Raw genomic sequence first — 24,432 nt, 5'->3', positions numbered from 1 at the left:
GGAGACGGCATCGGGAGCAACGGATACAATAGATGATATTAGTGGATGTGCAGGTAAAACTTTGATGGATGTGGAAGGCTCCTTTAGGGCCTTGGATGGAGGTGAGGGAGGAGGTGTGGGCACAGGTTTTACAGTTCCTGCGGTGGCAGGGGAAAGTGCCAGGATGGGAGGGTGGGTCGTAGGGGGGCGTGGACCTGACCAGGTAGTCACGGAGGGAACGGTCTTTGCGGAAGGCGGAGAGGGGTGGGGAGGGAAATATATCCCTGGTGGTGGGGTCTGTTTGGAGGTGGCGGAAATGTCGGCGGATGATTTGGTTTATGCGATTTGGTTTATGATTTGGTCTAACCTCCAGCAACTCGACTTGTCCGGACTTGTCCGACCTGCCCAGCTCCTTTTCCACCTATCCACTCCACCCTCTCTTCCCTAACCTATCACCTTCATCTCCTTCCCCACTGACCTATTGTACTCTATGCTACTCTCTCCCCACCCCCACCCTCCTCTAGCTTATCTCTCCATGCTTCAGGCTCTCTGCCTTTATTCCTGATGAAGGGCTTTTGCCCGAAACGTCAATTTTGCCTGTCCTCGGCTGCTGCCTGAATTGCTGTGCTCTTCCAGCACCACTAATCCAGAATCTGGTTTCCAGCATCTGCAGTCATTGTTTTTACCACATTAAAGCATGGAGCAGCCACTGCTGAGGTGCAATATGGGAAAGGTCACTGTCTAAGAACTTTCAATCATAGTACATTGAGTGTCTGGAAACTGTCGGCTTGTTACTCTCAAAATTTGTGCAAGAAAAATATAGTTCATTTTTGGAAAATCAAAGAAAGAAATGAAAGAAAGAAGTCAGATTGACTATAATAAGTATCAAGCGTGGAGAGATAAGCTAGAGGAGGGTGGAGGTGGGGAGAAAGTAGCATAGAGTACAATGGATGAGTGGGGGAGGGGATGAAGGTGATAGGTCAGGGAGGAGAGGGTGGAGTGGATAGGTAGAAAAGGAGATAGGCAGGTAGGACAAGTCCTAGGGACAGTGCTGAGCTGAAAGTTTGGAACTAGGGCGAGGTGGGGGAAGGGAAAATGAGGAAACTGTTGAAGTCCACATTGATGCCCTGGGGTTGAAGTGTTCCGAGGCAGAAAATGAGGCATTCTTCCTCCAGGCGTCTGGTGGTGAGGGAGCGGCGGTGAAGGAGGCCCAGGACCTCCATGTACTCGGCAGAGGGAGTTGAAATGTTGGGCCACGGGGCGGTGTGGTTGATTACCCAACAGTACCCTTCCACCGACACTCTCATTCGTTTGGCCGAACTGGTCCTCACCCTTAACAATTTCTCCTTTGAATCCTCCCACTTCCTCCAGACCAAAGGGGTAGCCATGGGCACACGTATGGGCCCCAGCTATGCCTGTCTCTTTGTTGGCTACGTAGAACAGTCGATCTTCCGTAATTACACCGGCACCACTCCCCACCTCTTCCTCCGCTACAGTGATGACTGCATTGGCGCCATCTTGTGCTCCTGCGAGGAGGTTGAGCAATTCATCAACTTCACCATCACATTCCACCCTGACCTTAAATTTAGCTGGACCATCTCTGACATCTCCCTCCCCTTCCTGGACCTCTCCATCTCCATTAATGACGACCGACTTGACACTGACATTTTTTTACAAACCCACCGACTCCCACAGCTATCTGGATTACACCTCTTCCCACCCTACCTCTTGCAAAAATGCCATCCCGTATTCCCAATTCCTCCGCCTCCGCCGTATCTGCTCCCAGGAGGACCAGTTCCACCACAGAACACACCAGATGGCCTCCTTCTTTAGAGACCGCAATTTCCCTTCCCACAAAGGGAAATTTGCCTCCCCAGAATCTGGTTTCCAGCATCTGCAGTCATTGTTTTTACCTCTATAATAAGTATCAAGTCAAACTGTTGTCCAAGTTTCCCCTTAAGAGCAAAGGTTATGTGTGACTCAAAGTATCAACTGGCTGTTTAAGTATTGTGTCATTACATAATAAATTCTCTTAATTTATTACACCAAAACTACTGTTTTCCAATTTTTTTGTCTGGTCAAGAAACTAGCAGAATCTTAAAATTTGAACTTATTGTCCAGATATTAGAGTACAAAAATAAAGCCTTGCTACTGTTTAACAACACTTAGACTACAGATTTAATGCAGCATGAGGTTTTGGTACAACTCTAGAATCATAGAATCCCTCCAGTGTGGAAGCCGGCCATTCAGCCTATTAAGTCCATATTGATCTTCCGAAGAGCATTCCACCCAGACCCATGTCCTTACCCTATCGCTGTAATGCTGCATTTTCCATGGCTAATCCACTGAGCCTGCACATCACATGGGTAAAGGAGAGAATATAGGAAGCTAGGCAGGAATTTTAAGAAGTAGGTCCCCAATGGTAGTTTTAGTTGGATGACTCCCAATGCCACGAGCTACTGAGGGTAGCAGTAGGAGGATAGAAGAAATAAATGCATGGCTGAGGAGTGGGATTTACATTTTTGGATCATTGGAATCTCTTCTGGAGTAGAAGTGACCTGCATAAGAAAAATGGATTGCAGGACTAATATACTAATAGAAAGATTTGCTAAAGCTGCTTGGGAGGATTTAAAGTAGTTGGGGGGGGGGGGGGGGGGGGGAAGAGGAGAGAGGAGAATGCAGGGAAGAACCAGGGAGATAGTGAGGAATGTCATCAGTCTGAGACTGGCACAATTGGGGAAAAGGACTCAGTCAAACAGACAAGGCAGGTAGGAACAATGTAGAGAACAAGACTGATAAAGTAGTGTGGTGCTAGAAAAGCACAGCAGGTCAGGCAACATCCGAGGAGTAGGAGAATCAATGTTTCGGGCATAAGCCCTTCATCACAGCTTATTCTTGATAAATGGCTTATGCCCAAAACTTTGATTTTCCAGCTCCGCGAATGCTGCCTGACCTACTGTGCATTTCCAGCACCACACTTGACTCGCTTCTCCAGTGGCCTAACAGGGACGGCTGATGAACTCAGGGCATGGTTAGGAACATCGAACTGAGATATCAAAGCAATTACGCAGATGTGGCTCTGGGATGGACAGTACTGGCAGCTTAATGTTTCAGGGTTTAGATCCTATAGGAAGGATCAAAAGGGGGCAAGAGAAATGGGGATGTGACATTTTTGGTCAAAGATAACATTACAGCTGTAAAAATGGAGGATATTCCTGGGAATATGTCCAGGGAAGTTCTTTGGGTGGAACTGACAAGTAAGGAAGGGATTGTACATAGACCCTCCAATTGGCAGCAGGGAATTGAGAAACAAATTTATAAAGAGAACTCAGTTATGTGTAAGAATAATAGAATGGTTATGGGTAGGGGATTTTAGCTTTCCAAACATAGATTGGGACTGGGACAGTGTTAAGGGCTTGAATGGAGAGAGTATGTGGACGTACCTACTAGGGAAGGTGTAAAACTTGACCTAGTCTTGGGAAATAAGACAGGGCAGGTGACTGAGGTGTCAGTGGGGCCAGCAATCATAATTCTATTAGATTTAAAATACTGATTCAAAAGATAGACTGGATCTAAAAGTTAAAGCTCTAAATTGGAGGAAGGCAAATTTGAAGGTATTAGGCAAGAATGTTCAAAAGTTGATGAGGGTGGATGGTGGATGCTTGTAAGTAAAAAGGGATAGCTGGAAAGTGGGGACCTTCAAAAATGAAATGAGAGTCCAGAGATAGTATGTTCCTGTTCGGGTGAAGGGCAAGGCTGGTAGGTTTAGGGAATGCTGGATGACTAGAAAAATTGAGGGTTTGGTCAAGGATAAGAAGGAAGCATATGTCAGGTACAGACAGCAGAAATCAAGTGATTTCCTATAAAAGCAGTAGGAGAATACTTAAGAGGGAAATAAGGAGGGTAAAAAGAGGACATGTGATAACTTTGAAGGGTTATGGAGAATCCAAAGGGATCTTATAAATACATTAAGGACAAAAGGATAACTAAAGAGAGAATAGGACTCCTTAAAGATCTTTGCTGAACAAAGAGACCTTGGAGTAGACGTGTGGAACTGCAGGAGACAGGAGAGATACTAAACGAGTATTTGCATCAGTGGCTACCATTGAGAAAGACATGGAAGATAGAGAACATGGGGAAATAAATAGCGACACCTTGAAATATGTCCATATTACAAAGATGGTGGTGCTGGATGTCTTAAAATGCATAAAAGAGAATAAATCCCCAAGACCGATCAGGTGTACCCGTGAACTCCATGGGAAGCAACAGAAGTGCTTGCTGGGTCCCTTGCTGAGATACTTGTTTTGTCGATAGTCACAGGTGAAGTGTGAGAAGACTGGAGGTTGGCTAACATGGTGGTAGGGAAAAGCCAGGGAACTATAGACCGGTGAGACTGACTTTGATAATGGGCAAACTGTTGGAGGGAATCCTGAGGGACAGGATTTACATTTATTTGGAAGGGTAAAGACTGATTAAGGATAAGCAACCTGGCTTTGTGCGTGGGAAATTGTGTCTCATGAACTTGACTGAGTTTTTGATTGGAATCCTCAACAAAGAGGATTGATGAGGACAGAGCAGGGGATATGATCTATATGGACTTCAGTTAAGCGTTCAACAAGGTTCCTCATCGTAGACTGGTTAGCAAGGTTAGATCACAAGGAATAGAGGGATAACTAGCCATTTAGATAAAGAACTGGTTCAAAGGTAGAATACAGAAGGTGGTGATGGAGGGGTTGCTTTTCAGACTGGAGGCCGGTGACCAGTGGTGTGCCACAAGGATCGGTGCTGAGTCCACTACTTTTCATCAATTATATAAATGATTTGGATGTGAACAAAGTAGGTTAGTATGTTTGCAGCTGACACCAAAATTGGTGGTGTAGTGACAGTGAAGGTTACCTCTGAGTGCCTCGAAATCTTGATAAGATCGGCCAATGAGTAGTAGATGGAGTTTAATTTAGATAAATTGGAGGTCCTGCGTTTTGGAAAGGCAAATTGTAAAGTCCTGGAGAGTGTTGCTGAACAAAGAGACCTTGGAGAGTTAGTTTAATAGTTTCTTAAAAGTGGCGTAGCAAGTAGGTTGGATAGTGAAGGCAGCGTTCGGTATGTTTGCCTTTATTGTTCGGAGCACTGGGTACAGGAGTTGGTCGTTTATGTCGCGGCTGCACAGGACATGGATTAGGCCACTTTTGGAATACTATTTGCAATTCTGGTCTCCCACAAGGATACTGACAGGGTTGGAGGGTTAGAGCTCTAGGGAAGAGGCTAAATAGATCTGGGCAATTTTCCCTGGAGCATCACAGACATATGTTTAAAGTGAGGGGGGGAAAGATTTAAAAGGAATCTAAGGGGCAACCCTTTCACACAGAGGGTAAACGGTGGTGGCATGAGCTGCCAGAAAAAGGAAATTACAAAATTTAAAAGGCATTAATATGGGCATATGAATAGGAAGGGTTTAGAGGGATATGGCCCACATGCTGGCAAATGGGACTAGATTTATTTTGGATATCTGGATTAGTGGTGCTGGAAAAGCACAGCAGGTCAGGCAGCATCCGAGGAGCAGGAAAATCGACATTTCGGGCAAAAGCCCTCCATCAGGACTGAAGGCAGGAGCCTCCAGGGTGGAGAGATAAATGGGAGGGGGATGGGGGTGGGGAGAAGGTGGCAAAGAGTACAATAGGTGGATGGGGGTGGGGATGAAGGTGATAGGTCAGAGAGGAGGGTGGGGAGAGGTAGCAAAGAGTACAATGAGTGGATGGGCGTGGGATAAGGTGATAGGTCAGAGCGAAGGGTGGAGCGGATAAATGGGAAGGAAGATTGGCAGGTAGGACAAGTCATGAGGACGGTGCTGAGCTGGAAGGTTGAAACTGGGGTAAGGTAGGGGGAGGGGAAATGAGGAAACTGGTGAAGTCCACATTGATGCCCTGGGGTTGAAGTATTCCGAGGCGGAAGATAAGGCGTTCTTCCTTCAGGCATCGGGTGGTGAGGGAGTGGCGTTGGAGGAGGGCCAGGAACCTCCATGTCCTTGGCAGAGTGAGAGAGGAGTTGAAATGTCGGGCCACAGGGCAGTGGGATTGATTGGTGCGGGTGTCCCAGAGATGTCCCCTAAAGTGCTCTGCAAGAAGGCATCCAGTCTCCCCAATGTAGAGACTGCATCGGGAGCAACGGATACAATAAATGACATTGGTGGATGTGCAGGTGAAACTCTGATGGATGTGGATAGCTCCTTTGGGGCCTTGGATGGAGGTGAGGGAGGAGGTGTGGGCGCAGGTTTTGCAATTCCGTCAGTGGCCGGTTAAGGTGCCAAGAAGGAAGGGTGAGTTGTTGGAGGGGTGTGGACCTGACCAGGCAATCATGGAGGGAACTGTCTTTGCGGAATGCGGAAAGCAGAAAGGGGTGGGGTGGGAAATATATCCCTGGTGGTGGGGTCCGTTTGAAAGTGGTGGAAATGTCGGTGGATGATGCGGTCTATGCGAAGGTTGGTAGTGTGGAAGGTGAGGACCGGGTTGGGGGGGTTCTATCCTTGTTACAGTTGGAGGGATGGGGTTTGAGGGAGGAGGTGCGGGATGTGGAAGAAAAAAATTGGAAGGCATCTTCAACCACGTGGGAAGGAAAATTGCAGTTTTTAAAGAAGGAGGCAGTTTGCTGTGTTCTGTGGTGGAACTGGTCCTCCTGAGAGCAGATATGGCGGAGGCGGAGGAATTGGGAATACGGGATAGCATTTTTGCAGGAAGTAGGGTGGGACAAGGTACACCTCCTCCTGGGTGGTTTCCTTTGGGTGCTCGGGTTTCCTCCCAAAGACAGTAATCTGAGTGGAGAATTGAACCTATGCCCCTGGCATTATGAGGCAACAGTGCTAACCATTGGGCCGCCATGCTGCCCAGTTAGACAGTTTTTTTTGTGTTTTAGAAGGGGAGCCAGGTTTCGGTTTAAGTTTTAGGTTTGTGGGTTTGGTGATAGGAGTTCTGAAGATCTAATAAATACAAATGTTTTCACTAAGTTTTTAAACCCTTAATTGAAGAATGGGATTGGAGATTTAATGTGTTAAAAAGAGTGGGAGAAAAAAAACTACTGTTTCTGTCCAGGAAGAGATCCAGGCATAAAAATGCAGATGTCAGTCAATGGTTGTGTGCCAGAGGGGGTTTAAGCTCTTGACTAAGGAATCCTGCAATACAACCTAAAACTGAGTTTAGGAACTTATATGTTTGTTCTGAAGTTAAAGTAATAGTGATTTTAATTTGCAGTTTGTTTTAGGTGTCTCAGAGAGGAACAGCCATTGAAGGAAAGCATCTAGTGAACATACAGAAATTCATTGGAAGGAAACTGGTTGTAGCTGTGCCAGCCTAAAGAAGCGAGAGTGTGGAGATGAAAGTGAATTTTCACTACGATTTGATGTCTGTAACAATATCGTTGGGATAAAAAGAAATAGCATGAGAGTCTAAATCCTTTTTACTTCATACTGAAAGTTTTCCAACATTTTTCTCAAGTTAATATGGTTCATGTTTTTTTCCTTGTTTACTACAAAGTTTTATTCTCTATTTTGAAGGTACACTTGCAGACTCTTGTAAAAGTGTTCAGTAACTGACTTCCACCTGTTAAACAATGTATTTCACTTTATGATCTGATTAATCCAGTATTAACATCAGCCAGGATTGCAACAAAAAAATAGCTCTTGCAGTGAAGATTGATTAGATTGGTTGTTCTAAATAGACTATGAGACTGAGTAAATTTGATCTATATTTTCTGAAATTTAGAAAAAAAGATGGAAAGATGCAGGATTCTGAAGACACTTTAAAAGGGTACAGCACAGACATTATTTATACTGAACGGTCAAAGGCTCAACAGGCCCTTTCGATTACACCTGCTTCTATTTCTTGCATGTTCATATCTTCTAATTTATTTGTGCTGTCAACTTTCATGGAAGAGCTAAATGGCCAAAGTATTCAAAATTGGATGTAATAAAATATAGCTGCATCTATTTTATGATATTATTAAAAGTTCAGAAAATTAAATAACATTAAAATCCATGTGTAGAGGCATATAATGCAGAAAAATGCAAGACATTTCTTATGCACCATTAAGTTTGATTTACAACAAATTTTAATTTATGTGTTTGGACATCTGGAGTGGATGGCAAGTACTCGCAAACTAACTGGAAGACAAGACATATTATTTAAAAAAAGAGAAAGAACATTACATAAAATTTATTAATCGATTAGTGTTATAAGTTACAACAGAATAAACAAATGAAGATTATCATGTCTTTCTCAGCTCAATAACTGCAGCTTTTGATCATTAGCTAACTAAAGCTAAATGCGGAGGTCAATTACCTTTAAAACCTGCTTTTGATTGGAAAAGAGTCTCTCACCTGCATTACAAAATTATATGAACTTGCCAATACTGGATCAAAGGATAATGGCATAATATTCTGTTATTAATGCTCCACTCTCCCTGATGAATTCAAATTATAGCAGTAGTTGGAATTTAAGTAATCCTGTAGTTGGAATTTATTGATATATCTGACTGGGTATATAGAACGATAGAGTTGTAAAGCACAGAAACAGAGTCTTTGGTCCAACTTGTCCATGCCAACAAGATATCCTAAATTAATCCAATCCCATTTGCCAGCATTTGGCCCTTTTCCTTCTAAACCCCTCCTTATCATGTACCCTTCCATTTTTAAATGTTTTAAAAATGTTGTAATTATATCAACCTCCACCACTTCCTCTGGCAACTCATTTTACACATGCGCCACCCTCGACATGAAAAATTTATTGCCTAGATCCTTTTAAAATCTTTCAGCTCTCACCTTAAACCCATGCCCTCTATTTTGGACTCCACCACCCTGGGAAAAAGACCTTGGCTATTCACCCTATCCATGCCCCTCAGGGTTTTATAAATCTTTATGACGTTCCTCAGCCTCCAACACTCTAGGGAAAATAGCCCCAGCCTATTCAGTCTTTCCCTGGAGCTTAAACCCTCCAACCCTTCCAATATCCCTGTAAATCTTTTCTGGACCCTTTCAAATTTCACAACATCTTTCCTATAGCAGGGAGACCAGAAGTGAACGCAGTATTCCAAACGTGGCCCAACCAATATCCTGTACAGCTGCAACATGATATCCCAACTCGATAATCAATGCACTGACCAAGTAAGGCAAGTGTACCAAATGCCTTTTTCACTACCCTAACTACCTGCAATTCCACTTTCAAGGAACCAAGAACTTGCACCCTAAGGTTTAGCAACACTTCCCAAAACCCTACCATCAAGAGTACAAGTAAGGCCCTGACTTGCCTTACCAAAATGCAACACCTCACATTTATCAAAATTAAACTCCATCTGCCATTCCTCAGTCCATTGGCTTGAAAATTTGTAATTCAGATTCACACTTTAAAACTTTCTCACTAACTTTCTCCCTTACCCTCTGAAGGAATTGATATCTTGCATTGAAATAAGTGAACAAGGAAATTTAATCCAAGCGTATTAAGTATCTGCATTGGAATCAGGTCGACTGTAAAATATGCATTCACATACAATAACGTGCACCTATACAGAGTTTACAAAATTAAAATAAAATCCCAAGGTCAGATGTAATCAAAATATTAGTTTGATATATATCCAAATATGTCAAAACAAAGCAAAAGGTGTTGGGGTGACCAAAGAGGTGGGGTTTCAGGTTGCAGTGAATTTAACAAAGGAAAGGGAAATGGAGTAGGAAAGGGAAATGGAGTGGCAAAGGACATGGGGAGGAAATTCTAGGCATTGAGATAAAGTTAGCTAATGGCATAATCATTCATGTTGCATGAAGTAAGGGAATTGTTAAAGTCAAAAGGAATGAAGAAGCTAGGGAAATTATGGGGCCAGAGAAGGATGTGAAAATAGATAGTTTCAAAACAATATTGTTTTGTTCAATTTCTTAATGTCTCAGTTACATTTTCTAGCTTTCTAAGATGCTAACGTATCAGCTCCTGGTAACTATGATTATCAAGTGATACAGGTTAGAAAGATCTAACAAGCTACAATCATAGGTACAAGCATTAATGTCAACATTCAGAAAGCTCAAATAAAGTATTTTTAACATTTACAAATTGACTTCATGTGTTTTAATCTCTTAATGAATTTGCCACTCGCCTCCTACCAATTAAATCCCACATCATCACCAACATCTCTAACAGAAGAAAGCACCTCATGCCCCCTACTTTCCACACCAACAAGACTGGCCATTTTTCAGGGAAACACACTTCTCTATCTTCCTGAATTGATTTCAAAATAATTTCTTCTCTGCCTTGCTTTCAGAAGTTTCCTAAGAACCCTTTTAGGAAGAATCTTCTTCCTATCACTCCCCTTCCTGCATCTCCAACACTTAATCGTTGAGATAGACCATGGAAGTACAACATGCATTTTAAAAAACTTTGACTGCCAGACTTTAAAAAAAACTATTAACAATTGGTGTCTCTTTTTAAATAATAGTATGGATAATAGAAACAATTTCAATAGCTAACTAATGCCAACGGGTCAGTTAATACAGTTGGCTGGATGACCAGTTTGTGATGCAGTGTGATATCACTTGCATGGGCAGAATTCCCGCACTGGCTGAGATTAGAACTGTTCTTCTCAACCTTACCCCTTGCATTAGGCCTAGTGACCTTCAGGTTAAACCATCACAAGTTGTCTCTCTCCGACGAGAGGCATCCATATTTAAGATTTACCTTTTTTTATCTTTAGTCTCCATTTTCTGCCTGTCATTTAAATACTGAACAACCCTGTTGCCATTATTTCTTATACCTATGCACATTCATACCTAAAAATAGGACTGTATGGTAAATAAACAAATTCAAAGTCTAATAAATGCAAGACAATGTGGAACAGACAACTGAAGTAACATGGAAAACCTACCATATCAAACCCTGCCATAGTCTCTGGAAATTTATTGTAAAGCTCCATGGCCTCATATATTGCAGTCTTCATTTCTGTATTATTCGATTTTCTAAAATTAAGTACACAAGAAATGTCAGTGGCAGACATAAACAGGGCAAAACAATGCAGTTTCACGAAAAAATATGATCAGACTTGAATCATGGTCATTCCCAGAACCAGGACTCTAGTAGGTATATCACTAAACACACTAATATTATTCACTTACTTCTGTGATTCTATCATTTTTAGGTTTATTATGAACTATATGTCACTATCTTAAAATTTAAACAGACTATTAAAATGATTACTAAAAGCCATATGACCCTTTGTACTTTGATCTCCAGACAGTCTTGAATCTCAGGCAAATGCCCAATTATATATGGCATGCATAGCTCTCAAGGAATTCACACTTCCTTTTGTTCAAGGACAAGAGTATCAACAAGATTACAAAGGGATCTTGATCAGATGGGCCAATGGGCTGAGGACTGGGAGATGGAGTTTAATTTAGGTAAATGCAAAGTGCTGCATTTTGGGAAAGCAAATCTTAGCAGGATTTATACACTTAATAGTAAGATCCTAGGGAGTGTTGCTGAACAAAACGACCTTAGAGTGCAGGTTCATAGCTCCTTGAAATTGGAGTCGCAGGTAGATAGGATAGTGACCTCGAAGTAAAGGAGCCATTAGAAGGTAGTGGCTACAATACAATAAGCTTTAATCTGCAGTTTGAAAGGGAGAGGGTAGAATCGGAAGTGACAATATTTCAGTTGAATAAGGGGAACTATGAGGGAGGAGCTGGCCAAAATTCAATGCTGCAATACCTTAGCAGTAGAACAACAATGGCAAGTATTTCTGGGTATAATGCAGAAGATGTAGGATCAGTTCATTCCAAAAAGGAAGAAAGATCCTAAGGGGAGGCCGTGGCTGACAAGGGAAGTTAAGGACCATATAAAGACAAAAGGGAAAAAGTATAACATAGCAAAGATGAGTGGGAAATCGGAGGACTGGGAAGCTTTTAAAGAACAAGAGGATAACTAAAAAGGTAATACGCAAAGAAAAAAATAAGGTATGAAGGTAAACTGGCCAAAAATATAAAAGGAGGATAGTAAAGGCTTTTTTAGGTATGTGAAAAGAAAAAAAATGGTTAAGACTAAAATTGGGCCCTTGAAGACAGAAACGGGTGACTTTATTACGAGGAGCAAAGAAATGGCAGAAGAGTTGAATTGGTACTTTAGATCGGTCTTCACTGGGGAAAACACAAGCAATCTCCCAGATGCAATAGTGGCTGAAGGACCTGAACTGAAGGGAATTTATATTAGGCAGGAAATGGTGTTGGAGAGACTGTTAGGTCTGAAGGCTGATAAGTCCCCGGGACCTGATGGTCTACATCCCAGGTACTGAAGGAGGTGACTCTAGAAATTGTGGATGCGTTGGTGATCATTTTCCAATGTTCTATAGATTCAGGATCAGTTCCTCCGGATTGGAGGGTGGCTAATGTTGTCCCACTTTTTAAGAAAGAAGGGAAAGAGAAAACAGAGAATTATAGACCAGTTAGTCTGACCTCAGTGGTGGGAGAAATGCTGGAGTCAATTATAAAGGACGAAATTACGACACATCTGGATCGCAGTAACAGGATAGGTCAGAGTCAGCATGGATTTATGAAGGGGAAAATCATGCTTGACTAATCTTCTGGATTTTTAGAGGATGTAACTCTGAAGATGGGCAAGGGAGATCCAGTAGATGTAGTATATCTGGACTTTCAGAAAGCCTTTGATAAAGTCCCACATAAGAGGTTAGTGAGCAAAATTAGGGCACATGGTATTAGGGGCAAAATACTGACATGGATTGAAAACTGGTTGACTAACAGGAAACAAAGATTAGTGATAAACGGCTCCCTTTCGGAATGGCAGGTGGTGACCAGTGTTGTGCTGCAGGAATCAGTGCTGGGACCACAGTTTTTTACAATGTACATTAATGATATAGATGAAGGTATTAAAAGTAATATTAGCAAATTTGCTGATGACACAAAGCTGGGTGGCAGGGTGAAATGTGAGGAGGATGTTAGGAGAATACAGGGTGCCCTGGACAGGCTAGGTGAGTGGACGGATGCATGGCAGATGCAGTTTAATGTGGATAAATGTGTGGTTGTCCATTTTGGTGGCAAGGACAGGAAGGCAGATTACTACCTAAATGGAGTCAAGTTAAGTAAAGGGGAAGTACAACGAGATCTAGGTGTTCTTGTACATCAGTAAATGAAAGCAAGCATGAGGGTACAGCAGTCAGTGAAGCAAGCTAATGGCATGCTGGCCTTCATAACAAGAGTAATTGAGTATAGCAGCAAAGAGGTCCTTCTGCAGCTGTACAGGGCCCCAGTGAGACCACACCTGGAATATTGTGAGCAGTTTTAGTGTCCAAATTTGAGGAAAGACATTCTGGCTATTGAGGGAGTACAGCGTAGGTTCACAAGATCAATTCCCGGAATGGCGGGACTATCTTACGCTGAAAGATTGGAGCAACTGGGCTTGTATACGCTCGAGTTTAGAAGGCTGAGAGGGGATCTGATTGAGAAGTATAAGATTATTAAAGGATTAGACACTCTGGAGGCAGGAAGCATGTCTCCGCTGATGGATGAGTCCCGAACCAGAGAACACAGTTTAAAAATAAGGGGTAGGCCACTTAGAACAGAGTTGAGGAGAAACTTCTTCACCCAGAGAGTGGTGGGTGTATGGAATGCTCTGCCCCAGAAGGCTGTGGAGGCCAAGTCTCTGGATATTTTCAAGAAAGAGTTGGATAGAGCTCTTCAGGATAGTGGAATTAAGGGTTATGGGGATAAGGCAGGAACAGGATACTGATTGAGGATGATCAGCCACAATCATAATGAATGGTGGTGCTGGCTCAAAGGGCAGAATAGCCTACTCCTGCACCTATTGCCTTTTGGTATACTTTCCTTTATTGGTCATAGCATTGAGTATAGGAGTTTGGAGGTCATGTTGCAGCTGTATAGGACATTGGTAAGGCCACTTTTGGAATATTGCCTGCAATTCTGGTCTCCTTCCTATGGGAAGGATGTTGTGAAACTTGGGAAGGTTCAAAAAAGATTTACAAGGATGTTGCTGGGGTTGGAGGGTTTGAGCTATAGGGAGAGGTTGAATAGGCTGGAGCTGTTTTCCCTGGAGCGTCGGGGGCTGATGGGTGATCTTCTAGAGGTTTATAAAATCATGAGGGGCATGGATAGGATAAATAGACAAAGTCTTTTCCCTGGGGTGGGGGAGTCCAGAAATAGAGGGCATAGGCTTACAGTGAGAGGGTAAAGATATAGAAGAGACCTAAGGGGCAACTTTTTCATGCAAAGGATAGTGCATGCCAGAGGAAGTGATGGAGGCTAGTACAATTGCAACATTTAAAAGGCAATTGGACAGGTATATGAAGAGGAAGGGTGTGAAGCAATATGGACAGGGTGCTGGCAGGTGGGACTAGATTGGGTTGGGATATCTGGTTGGCATGGACGAGTTAGACCGAAGGGTCTGTTTCCATGCTGTACATCTCTATGTACATCTCAGTTACCTTTGAAATTCCAGCCTGCTCACCTTGCCGTTTCAACATGGACAATTGACACATGGAACCTCAATTTATTGGACAATTGAGTCAAACTCATTGAGCTTTCATTGTATCATGATGCTTTCCTTCATCCAACTAGACTGGTTGCATCTTAAGGTGTGAAACAGTAAAACAGGATGCACAATCAAAACACTAACTTTCTTTGAAAAAGGTCTTTGAACTTGTAAACTGACATGAGGGAAGGTTCTACTGTGATGCAATGGTGCATAGCATAATTTCTAGTCATGTTAAAATAGGGGTATCGTGAACATTAGACAAACAATCTAAATGATCAAATCCTACCTATGTACTGAAAAAATGACTTTAGTTCCCATGAAGTCAGGATGATCATCTTTGAATTGTCTTGCAACCTCGTGGTAAGCCATAATAGACCAATTCTTGTTTTGTAAGGTTCCATCAAGTTCATAGACCTAAAAAATGCAATACGTTAGATAATAACACATTAAATCAATCATGAGATGACATTGCAAATAAACTGTAGAATTTATAGGAAAAAGGCCTTGTAGATGGAATTACACCTTACATAGGAATATAGGACTTAGAAGTAAGAGTTGGCCATTTTGCATTTGGATCCTGCTCCATAATTTAGTCAGTTCATGGCTGATTTGTTTGTGGACTTGAGCTCCTCTTCCTCAATAATCTTCGATCGTCTTCAATCTTACTTTCTACTCTTATTTAAATTATACAATAACGATTCATTGCCAAATCATGGGCCCAAATTGACATATCCCACAAGATTCCCTCTATCAGCTCATTTAAGTATACAATGCACATTTTATCCCCAGAAACATTTCTGCACTGAAGAAACAAGAGCTTGCAAGATCATAAAAGACAAATACACTTCTTATACAGACACTTCATTTTAGTGGGAGGCTGATAGACATCATTTAAAGTCAGAATGGATTGTAGGTTCACAAAAGAAATTAACCATCACCTTCTTTGGGGCAATGAATGCCAGCTTTTGGCACTGATTACTGTCAGTGAATCACTTCATCAACATCCTGCAGTTATCACTGACCAGAAACTGAGCTGGACAAACCATACAAATACTGTGGTGCAGTCATATGATGCAATGGTAGTGTCTCTATCTCTAAGCCAGGAAGCCTAGCTTCATGTCCAATCTTCCCCAGAAGTCTGTAATAACATCTCTGAACAAGTTGATTAGAAAATATCTATAAATACTGTGGCGACAATAGCAAGTCAGAGATTAGGATTTCTACAGTAATTCTACCTGTCTCGAGTCAGAAGCATAATAAAATATTCTCCACTTGCCTAGATGGGTGCAGCTCCAACAATTCTCAAGAAGTTTGACACCAACCAGGACAAAGCGATCCACTTAAGTGGCATCCCATCCACTATCTTGAACATTATCTCCTTTTACAATTAATGCACAATGGCAAAACTGTGTACCATCTCCAAAAAGCACGCGAGTAACACACCCAGGGTCCTCCAACAGCATCTTCCAAACCCATTACCTCTACCACCAAGGACAAGGGCAGCAGGAACACTACCATTTGCTAATATTTCTCCAAGCCATACACTATCCTGACTTAGAAATATATCACTACTTCTTCACTGTCAGAGCTACACCCTCCTAGAACTCCCTCCCTAAGCATTGTGGGTGTACGTATACCCCAAAGACTACAGTAGTTTAAGGAGGCAGATCACCACCTTCCCAAGAGTAATTATGAATGTGCAATAAATGCTGGCCAAGCGAGGAAATCCTACATTTCATGAATAAATAATAAACAAAGTAAGGAGGACTTTGTATGGCTGGTTTGCTGTCATTTTTTTCCCCTACCTAAATGGAACCCATCTGATTTTACTTCTTTTCTTTTAAAATACTTTGTAGTAGTCTGATACAACTGACTGGCTTACTGCATATCTCTGAGGGCAATTAAAGGTCAATTACATTGTGGTGGGTCTGAAGTTACATGTAGGTCAGATCAGGTAAGGATGACAAGATTTTCTTCCCTAAAAGACGTTAATGAACCAATGATGATCCAAGGTCCTTTCCTTTGATTACATTCCCCCATCCTTGTTACCTTGCTAGCTTTTTTTCCCTAGCAAAGTGAACCCATTTTCTCCTTTCTTATCTGCCATTTACACCATTTTGCATATCTATTCCTCCTTTATTACCATTCGTACTGCCTTGGTTATTTGCTCTGACACCCTCAACATCCATTCTACCTGCTCCTCCTCCCTCTCTATACTCACCCCACTGTTTTCTAATCCTAATCAGTCCTAGCAAAGAGACCGGACTCAAAACATTAACTCTGTCTTTCCCTCTACAGATGCTACCAGACCGGAGTTTCTCCTTGACATACAATAGTGGCCTTATTTGGGACCGAAAGACTACATTACAGTAAAATTCAAAGTGAGAGTTGTTTGGAGAAGAGATTTCTAACAGTTTGTATCTGGCACAAATTAAGCATCAGGGAAAACCTAAAAGATAACTACACTCCTCATTCCACCATGAATTCATAAGCCCCTTAGAAATGATCTACATTTTCTTTGAGAAGTACATTGATGATATTATTAATCTTGCTCACTAATATTACAGGATTTTCTAACCATTTTTCTACTGAAAAGATTGATACATTAAATAGAAATTGTTCTCTCCAGAGGCTGAACAATAGCTATTAATTTCTTTGTCTAAAGTCGAGGAGCACCCTCACACACATTGTTTTGAAAATCCTTTCACCTGTGTAAAGAGAGATAAACAGAAAAGCAAAATGCACTGGGATAACTAAAACACAAACAGGATATGCTGTAAATACTCAAAATCAGGCTGCTGCCGAGAAAACAGAGCTAATATTTCAGAGATTTGTTTCAAACAAAAGTGCAATGAGAACAGTCATGCATTTAAAGAGTGACAAAAACTCAAACTTCAAATATTGAAGCAAAGTTTTAAGAAAAACATCCAAGTTATACTGATTAAACCACAGAATTCAATCATAACTGTTGGTCTGAAAGCTTAATCACCTGAGATTAAGCAATTCAATGATATGGTATCAAGCTAAATGCCTACGCTGTTCATCCTCAGGAAAATTTTACCAATATTATTCTTCCAACCTCATTGGTCACAGCTGATCTAAAATGGAATGTGGCATGAATTACATAAAAGATTACAGACTATTAACAGAAACATGTTGAATGTGATTTGTTATCTGTAGGAAACACAAATCTATAGGACATATCCACCATCACTGCATCAAAGCTGGACAATTTTCTGTTCCTGGTGGTGGATATGGAATGGCAAACAGATTTCAACCTTCAAAGACATTTGATGTTGAAGTCAGTACTCACGATATCCACCCTTTCTTAACACCACACAGAGATGCAACCAGCAGGAATGGCTTAAAAGAAAACATCAACTATTTTTAGTAACGGATTGATTTTTATTAGCTGTTGCTGAGCTGATAGAGATGTTTGGATCTTATTATGGGCATGCAGTTCAGCTCTTTTGGCTATGTTTGGACCAAAAGTGTAATGAGGTGAAAGTGAGGACTGTAGATGCTGGAGATTAGAATCAAGAGTGTGGTGCTGGAAAAGCACAGCAGGTCAGGCAGCATCCCAGGAGCAGGAAAATCGACAGTTCGGGCAAAATTCATTCATCAGGAATGAGTCCTAGGGCTGAGTGGGTCAGAACCCAAACTAAATATCAGTAAGCAAATTATTGTTGAGTACTTTTTCTCCATTAATGCAATATGAGCATTGCTGTCTGGGTCAGCACTTACTATCTATCCTTAGTTCCACTTGAGAAAGTTGTGTTGATCTTCTATTTAGAACCATTGCAGCATTATTCATGTTTACAAACAGCAATGCTGTTTGATAGAATTTTTGATAATATCTCCCAGCACTTTGGTTGATGATTGAGAGTAGATAGAATGGTAATTAGCTGGGCTAGATTTGCCCTGTTCCATTTTCTTGTGGACAGGGCACACCTGGGCAATCTTCTACATTTTCAGGTACATGCTACATTTTGCTATTAGTCTATTATAACTAATAGACATGTCTATTAGTTAGACATGTCTAACTAATGTCTGTTAGTTAGACAGACATTAGTCTGTCTAACTAATGACAGACAGTTAGTTCTGTCATTTCTGCTATAATGACAGAAAGTTATGGACAAAAAAACTACATTATATATATGTGAAGGCCATATTACTGTGGTAACATAGGGGCTTAGTTAGGTATAGTTATACCTCATCTGTTATGTGGGTCATCAGCCATCACAGTACAGTCGTGCCTGTGAAACAGTCATCATATGGACTTGCACAGCTCAAACATTTAGACTATTAGAAAATAGAGAGAGGAAAATTGCTTTCTTAAGTTTCTGCTTTGGTCTAAAACAACTTGGTTACAAAAAACATTTCCTCATAACAAAGCATTTTGTACATACCGGTAGCAGTAATGCTCGTATCTCTATGTATTGTACATTATCATGATAGAATTCCTTCAAAGCTTCATAGAAGTAGGTTTTAAATACTGGGGCATACGAAATAAGACTGCTAGCAGCAGCAAATGCGTCAGAAAATCTTTGCCAAATGATGTTTTGCGATTGGTAGGCTTCTTCTGGATTTTCCGTTATCAATGTTAGATTTCTCATCAGACTGTCAGAGAACAAAAGTCATATTTACCATATGTGAATTTCTTTTAACAATATTCAACTTTGTGCAAATTACAAGTTAAAATAGCTTTTAGAATGTTGAAGGTCACAATTTTTTATAACACGTAATAGGCAAAGAATTTTCTTAGTCCTTTACAATGTAACTTAAATTATATGTGCAGAGCCAAGCATTGCAGTTCCCTATAGTGTGTAGAAATTTGTTGTTCATCAGCTTTGATAGCCTCAACAGTCACCCAATCAAGTTAAAGATGTGTTGTTTATTACAACACTTGTGCAATATATTTTCACAATTTGTCTGTTCACTCTTCTTTGTGTTGATGTACAGTTTTAGCCTCTGATTACTTTCAATACCTCTCTTACGATGGGACTTTTCATCTGATTCTAGACAGGCTCTATATAGAAGACTACTGAAAAAGAATGGCTGTATGTACTGCCTTTCATGACTTCTGAATATTGCAAAGTACTTTCAACAAAGTTAAGTTTTAAAAGTAGTCACTGCTGTAAATGTCAAAAACACAGCAACTAATTTGTGAACAGCAAGAACTCACCAACAGCAATGAAATTTCATGATAAAACACCCATTGTTCTCTAAACACGGCACTTTACATCCTACCAAGGAGTCAAAGGGAACATTGATTTAATGTCTTCATTGAGAAAAAGGATCTTCAACAGTGCAGCATTTTCTTGGCACTGCACTGAAGTGCCAGCCGAGAATATGTACGTGTGTGTCACTTTAATCAGCAACTTTATGACAGAGGGAGGAGTGCTACCAGAGTTCAAGATGATACCTGTATCTAAATCAGTGGTTCCAAAATGGTAACATGACACACTTCACAGAGACAAACAATTCCACAGCACAGCCAATTTTGTCAGCTGATTTCATTGCTCTTAAACATCACATTTACTTCCATTTACTGTACTATGGATACGATTTTATGAGAAAGGTTTGCAACATAGTGCACACAACAAACTAAAGGAGGAACAAGTACATGAATGTTTCATATATAATAAGGACAATTTTTTCAAATTCTGCTTAACTCAACTACTTCTGGCTGTTCATGACCCTAAATCTGTTCCACATTTTGCACTGAGCCAATACAGAATTGAAATTCAATGGATCGTGTAAATTGCAATTTACAGAGTTAGTGGGAACCTTGAGCCTGCCAGTGGTGCGCAGAGCCTTTTGATCCAGTAGGAACCGGTGAGACCAACCCCTGCAAATCTGCTCCATTAACAAGCATTCCGTACGGTCATTAGCTTGTTTTGTCTCATTTCATCAAATAAAAAGTGCCCCAACACCATTGCTTGGTCACCAGCTGAAACGATCACAAGATCTCAATTTTATCTCTGACTCCTTATTCTTCGAATATTCACGTTTTAGAATAGAGACACTGAAGCCTCACTTTTAGTTTAGAATCAGATAGCATTGAAACATTGTCTTAGGCCCCAACTTGTTCATGCTGACCACACATCCCAATCTGACCTGGTCCCATTTGCCAGCATTTGGCCCATATCCCTCTATATCCTTCCTATTCATGTATCCATCCCGATGCCTTTGAAATATTGTAATGATATGTGCCTCCACCACTTCCTCAGGCAGCTCGTCACACACACACACACACACACACACACACCCCTCTGCATGAATAAATTACCCCTCAGGTCCCTTTTAAATCTTTTCCCTTCTCACTTTAAACCCATGCCCTCCAGTTTTGGACTCCCCCACCATAGGAAAAAGGCCTTGGCTATTCACCCTGTCCATGCCCCTTGTGATTTTATAAACCTCAATAAATGTCATCCCTCAGCCTCCAACACTTCAAAGAAATAAGGCTCAGTCTATTTATCCTCACCTATAACTCAAACCCTCTAGTCCTGGTAATATCCTTGTAAATCTTTTCTACACCCTCCCAAGTTTAACGACATCCTTCCCATAGAATGGTCACCAGAATTGTACTCAGTATTCTAAAATTGGCCTCACCAATGTCCTTTACAGCCTTAACATGACCTCTCAACTCGTTCAGACAAATGAAGGCGAGTGTACCAAATGCCTTAACTCCACTTTTAAGAAACTAAGTTAAAAATCACACAACACCAGGTTATAGTCCAACAGGTTTAATTGGAAGCACACTAGCTTTCGGAGCAATGCTCCTCCATCAGGTAATAGTAGAGGGCTCAATCCTAAACACACAGAATTTATAGCAAGAATTTACAGTGTGATGTTACTGAAATTATACATTGAAAAGTTGATTGTCTGTTAAGCCTTTCATCTGTTAGAATACTGATAGTTTCACTTTTTTCATGTGTAAATCACAAAACCTTTAAAAAGGTTTTGTGATTTACACATGAAAGAAATGAAATTATCACTGTATTCTAACAGATGAAAGGCTTAACAGACAATCAACGTTTCAATGTATAATTTCAGTTACATCACACTGTAAATTTCTGCTATAAATTCTGTTAGGATTGAGCCCTCCACTATCACCTGATGAAGGAGTGTCGCTCCGAAAGCTAGTGTGCTTCCAATTAAACCTGTTGGACTATAACCTGGTGTTGTGTGACTTTTAACTTTGTACACCCCAGTCCAACACCGGCATCTCCAATTCAAGAAACTATGCACCTTCACCCCTAGGTCTCTTTGTTTGGCAACACACCCCAGGGCCCTATCATCAAGCGTACAAGCCCTGCTTTGGTTGCCTTATCAAAGTGTGACACCTCACATTTATCTAAATTAAATTAGAGGGATGCATTCAAGGTGAGAAGGGAAAAGTTCAAAGGAGATGTGAAGGGCCAGTTTAAACACAGAGTGGTAGGAATTAGGAATGTGCTGCCAGGGGTGGTGGTGAAGGCAGATATGTTAGGAGTATTTAAGAGATTTTTAGATAAGCACATGAATATGCAAGGGCAGGTAGAAGGTTTAATTTGGCGTCATGTTCAGCCAACATTGTGGGTGAAAGGGCCTGTTCCTGTGCTGTACAGTTCTATGTACTAAACTCCATCTGCCACTCCTCAGCCGGTTTGCCCATCTAATCCTATTGTTCTCGGAGATAATAATCTTGACTGTCCACTACATCACCTTTTTTGGTGTCATCTGCAAACTTACTAATCATACCTCCTACATTCATATCAGCATCAGTTATATAAATTACAAAAAGCAAAGGATCCAGCACCAAACCTTATGGCATACCTCTGGTCACAGGCTTCCAGTCCGAAAACAACCCTCTACTACCAACTTCTACCTCCTACCTTAAAGCCAATTTTGTATCCAATTGGCTCGCAAAATTTGATGATTACTTTTCGCAAGTTTTAGCTAAAGTTAGGTTTGGACAGTTCTCACGGCACACCAGTGTTCTATGTTGCAGAAGACCACTGGTCTGAATAAAACTGTACGGATCACTGGATCAGAACTAAGAATGCCCAGCTATTTTCCTTCCACCTCAGGCAGCTGTCTGTGTGGAACTTGCACATTGTCTCCATGACTACATGCGCTTCCTCCGGGTGCTCCAGATTCCGCCCACAGTCCGTAGACGTGCAAGTTAGGTGGACTGACCATGCTAAATTGCCGATGTTGCCCAGGGATGTGCAGGCTAGGTGGATTAGCCATGGGAAATGCATGGTTATCAGATTAGGGTTGGGGTCTGCTGCACTGCTCTTTGGAGGGTCAAGTGTGGACTTGATGGGCCAAATGGCCTGCTTCTACATGGTAGGGATTCTTTGGTTCAATGATACTAACTCTGGAAACTTAAGCTAATTGTAGCATGTTTATTCAAAAAGGAGTTGGTTAGTTCAGTTGGCTGACTGGCTGGTTTATGAAGCAAAGCAATTCCAACAGTGTGGGTTAAAATTCCACGCCAGCTGAGGTTACCATGATGGAGTCTCCTTCTCAACCTCTCTTATTTAGGTGTGGTACTCCTCAGGTTTAACCAACACCCATTGTTTCTCTGTAATGAGTTAGCAAATTTATGGTTCGGTTGGACTCTTATACCAAACCAACTACGATCGGGTAACCCAGCACAGACCATTGAACTGATACATGAGGATAAACTTGCTAAATATTTAGGTTTTGAGGGTGAGAAGCTTTTTTTAACTGTTTTTTTTTAAAAGGAATTATAAAACAGAAATGTGCTATAAAGTCATGCCAAATAATTCTCATGTAAATTATTGCACTCTTACAATTCTTACAAAACCTGCTCAATATTTCCCAACAGGTATAACTTCTAAGTTCTGGTATTAATCTTCTGCAGATTTGTGTGTCTAAATATCCTTTTCATAATATGGAGACTAGAACTATCACTCCAATTTGCTGCTTTTCCACTGTCTCTCAAGATATGAGCCTTTAATGGCATTAGTAACCTGTATCACTACTTCTGGGTGATATGTTTAACTGTACAACTAGATTGCTTTCTTCCTTGATTCCATCGATAAACTAGTTTTCCTATGGGTAAGTATGAGGCCTCCTTATTCTTGTTTTCAAAATATACTACTTTTTTTTAAGCTGGGTTGAGTTTTATTTGTCAATCACACACACATTCTACAACTATATCAACAGCCTCCTGCAACTTTGTTGTTTTCATTAAAAAGCTCTTGATGCCATCCACAAATTGAAATTGTACTCCCAATTCCAGTTTACACGAACAAAGAACAATAACTCTTGGATCAATCATTATGGAACACCATTACCACTTTTTGCCAGTCTAAGCAACTACACCATGCTTTCTAGTTTGTAGGCAGCTTCTAAGCCATGCTCCATATCCTAACTCCATATGTTCTGTAGGAGAAAATTACTGCAGATGCTGGAAACTGTACAGAGAACAACAAATGTTGGAGATCACAGTGGGTCAGACAGCATCCATGGAGACACAGCAAGCAAATGTTTTGAGTCTAGATGACTATTTGTCAGACCTGAAGTGAAGGGGACAGCATTTATGCTAATAGTTGGGGGTGGGGGGAGTGTGCATGTGGGGGTAGTCAGTGTAGGGTACTGGTGGAGAAAAGATGATAATAGTTCAGATTAAGTGATCTGAATGTGAGAATGGCAGAACAATGGTGCATCTCCTGCCAGACTTGAAGGACAGACATTGAAGCAGGAAGCTCTCAGACAAAACTCACAACTGCTTTTGCCATTTTGCCATCCTTCCCACCAGTTGACAACGGTTTTGGAAAATTCTAGCCATGAATTAAAATCCCACAGCAGCGGAGGAGAATTAAAATTTAATTAATTAAACAAAAAGTCTGAAATGAAATTAGTCTCAAAGAGTATGACTTTAAACTACAGATCATAAAACTATTTTCCG

The 24,432-nt window shown here is 41.1% G+C and overlaps 1 protein-coding gene and 1 long non-coding RNA gene across 2 annotated transcripts in view; one reads left to right on the top strand and one right to left on the bottom strand.

Annotated features, from left to right (window-relative positions):
- Positions 1 to 7,412, top strand: part of LOC122559637 (uncharacterized) — a 36,275-nt gene extending 28,863 nt beyond the window's left edge. Inside the window, exon 2 of the long non-coding RNA XR_006314486.2 lies at positions 7,221 to 7,412. This is a non-coding gene — a long non-coding RNA (uncharacterized LOC122559637). The remainder of the gene's footprint in view (positions 1 to 7,220) is intronic.
- ada2a (adenosine deaminase 2a) overlaps positions 1 to 24,432 on the bottom strand; it is a 62,052-nt gene that overhangs the window by 17,881 nt on the left and 19,739 nt on the right. The window contains exons 3-5 of the mRNA XM_087997251.1: positions 18,914 to 19,124; positions 14,791 to 14,918; positions 10,873 to 10,963 (exon numbers count right to left, since the gene is read on the bottom strand). Coding sequence (XP_087853377.1) covers positions 10,873 to 10,963; positions 14,791 to 14,918; positions 18,914 to 19,124 — 430 coding nt within the window. The remainder of the gene's footprint in view (positions 1 to 10,872; positions 10,964 to 14,790; positions 14,919 to 18,913; positions 19,125 to 24,432) is intronic.

Source organism: Chiloscyllium plagiosum, unplaced genomic scaffold, assembly GCF_037043375.1.
Source record: "Chiloscyllium plagiosum isolate Xiang-an unplaced genomic scaffold, Cpla_swu_hap1 HiC_scaffold_19, whole genome shotgun sequence".
Classification (NCBI taxonomy): domain Eukaryota; kingdom Metazoa; phylum Chordata; class Chondrichthyes; order Orectolobiformes; family Hemiscylliidae; genus Chiloscyllium; species Chiloscyllium plagiosum.
The sequence above is the reverse complement of the archived record's forward strand: the minus strand, read 5'-3'. Positions and strand labels throughout refer to the sequence as shown.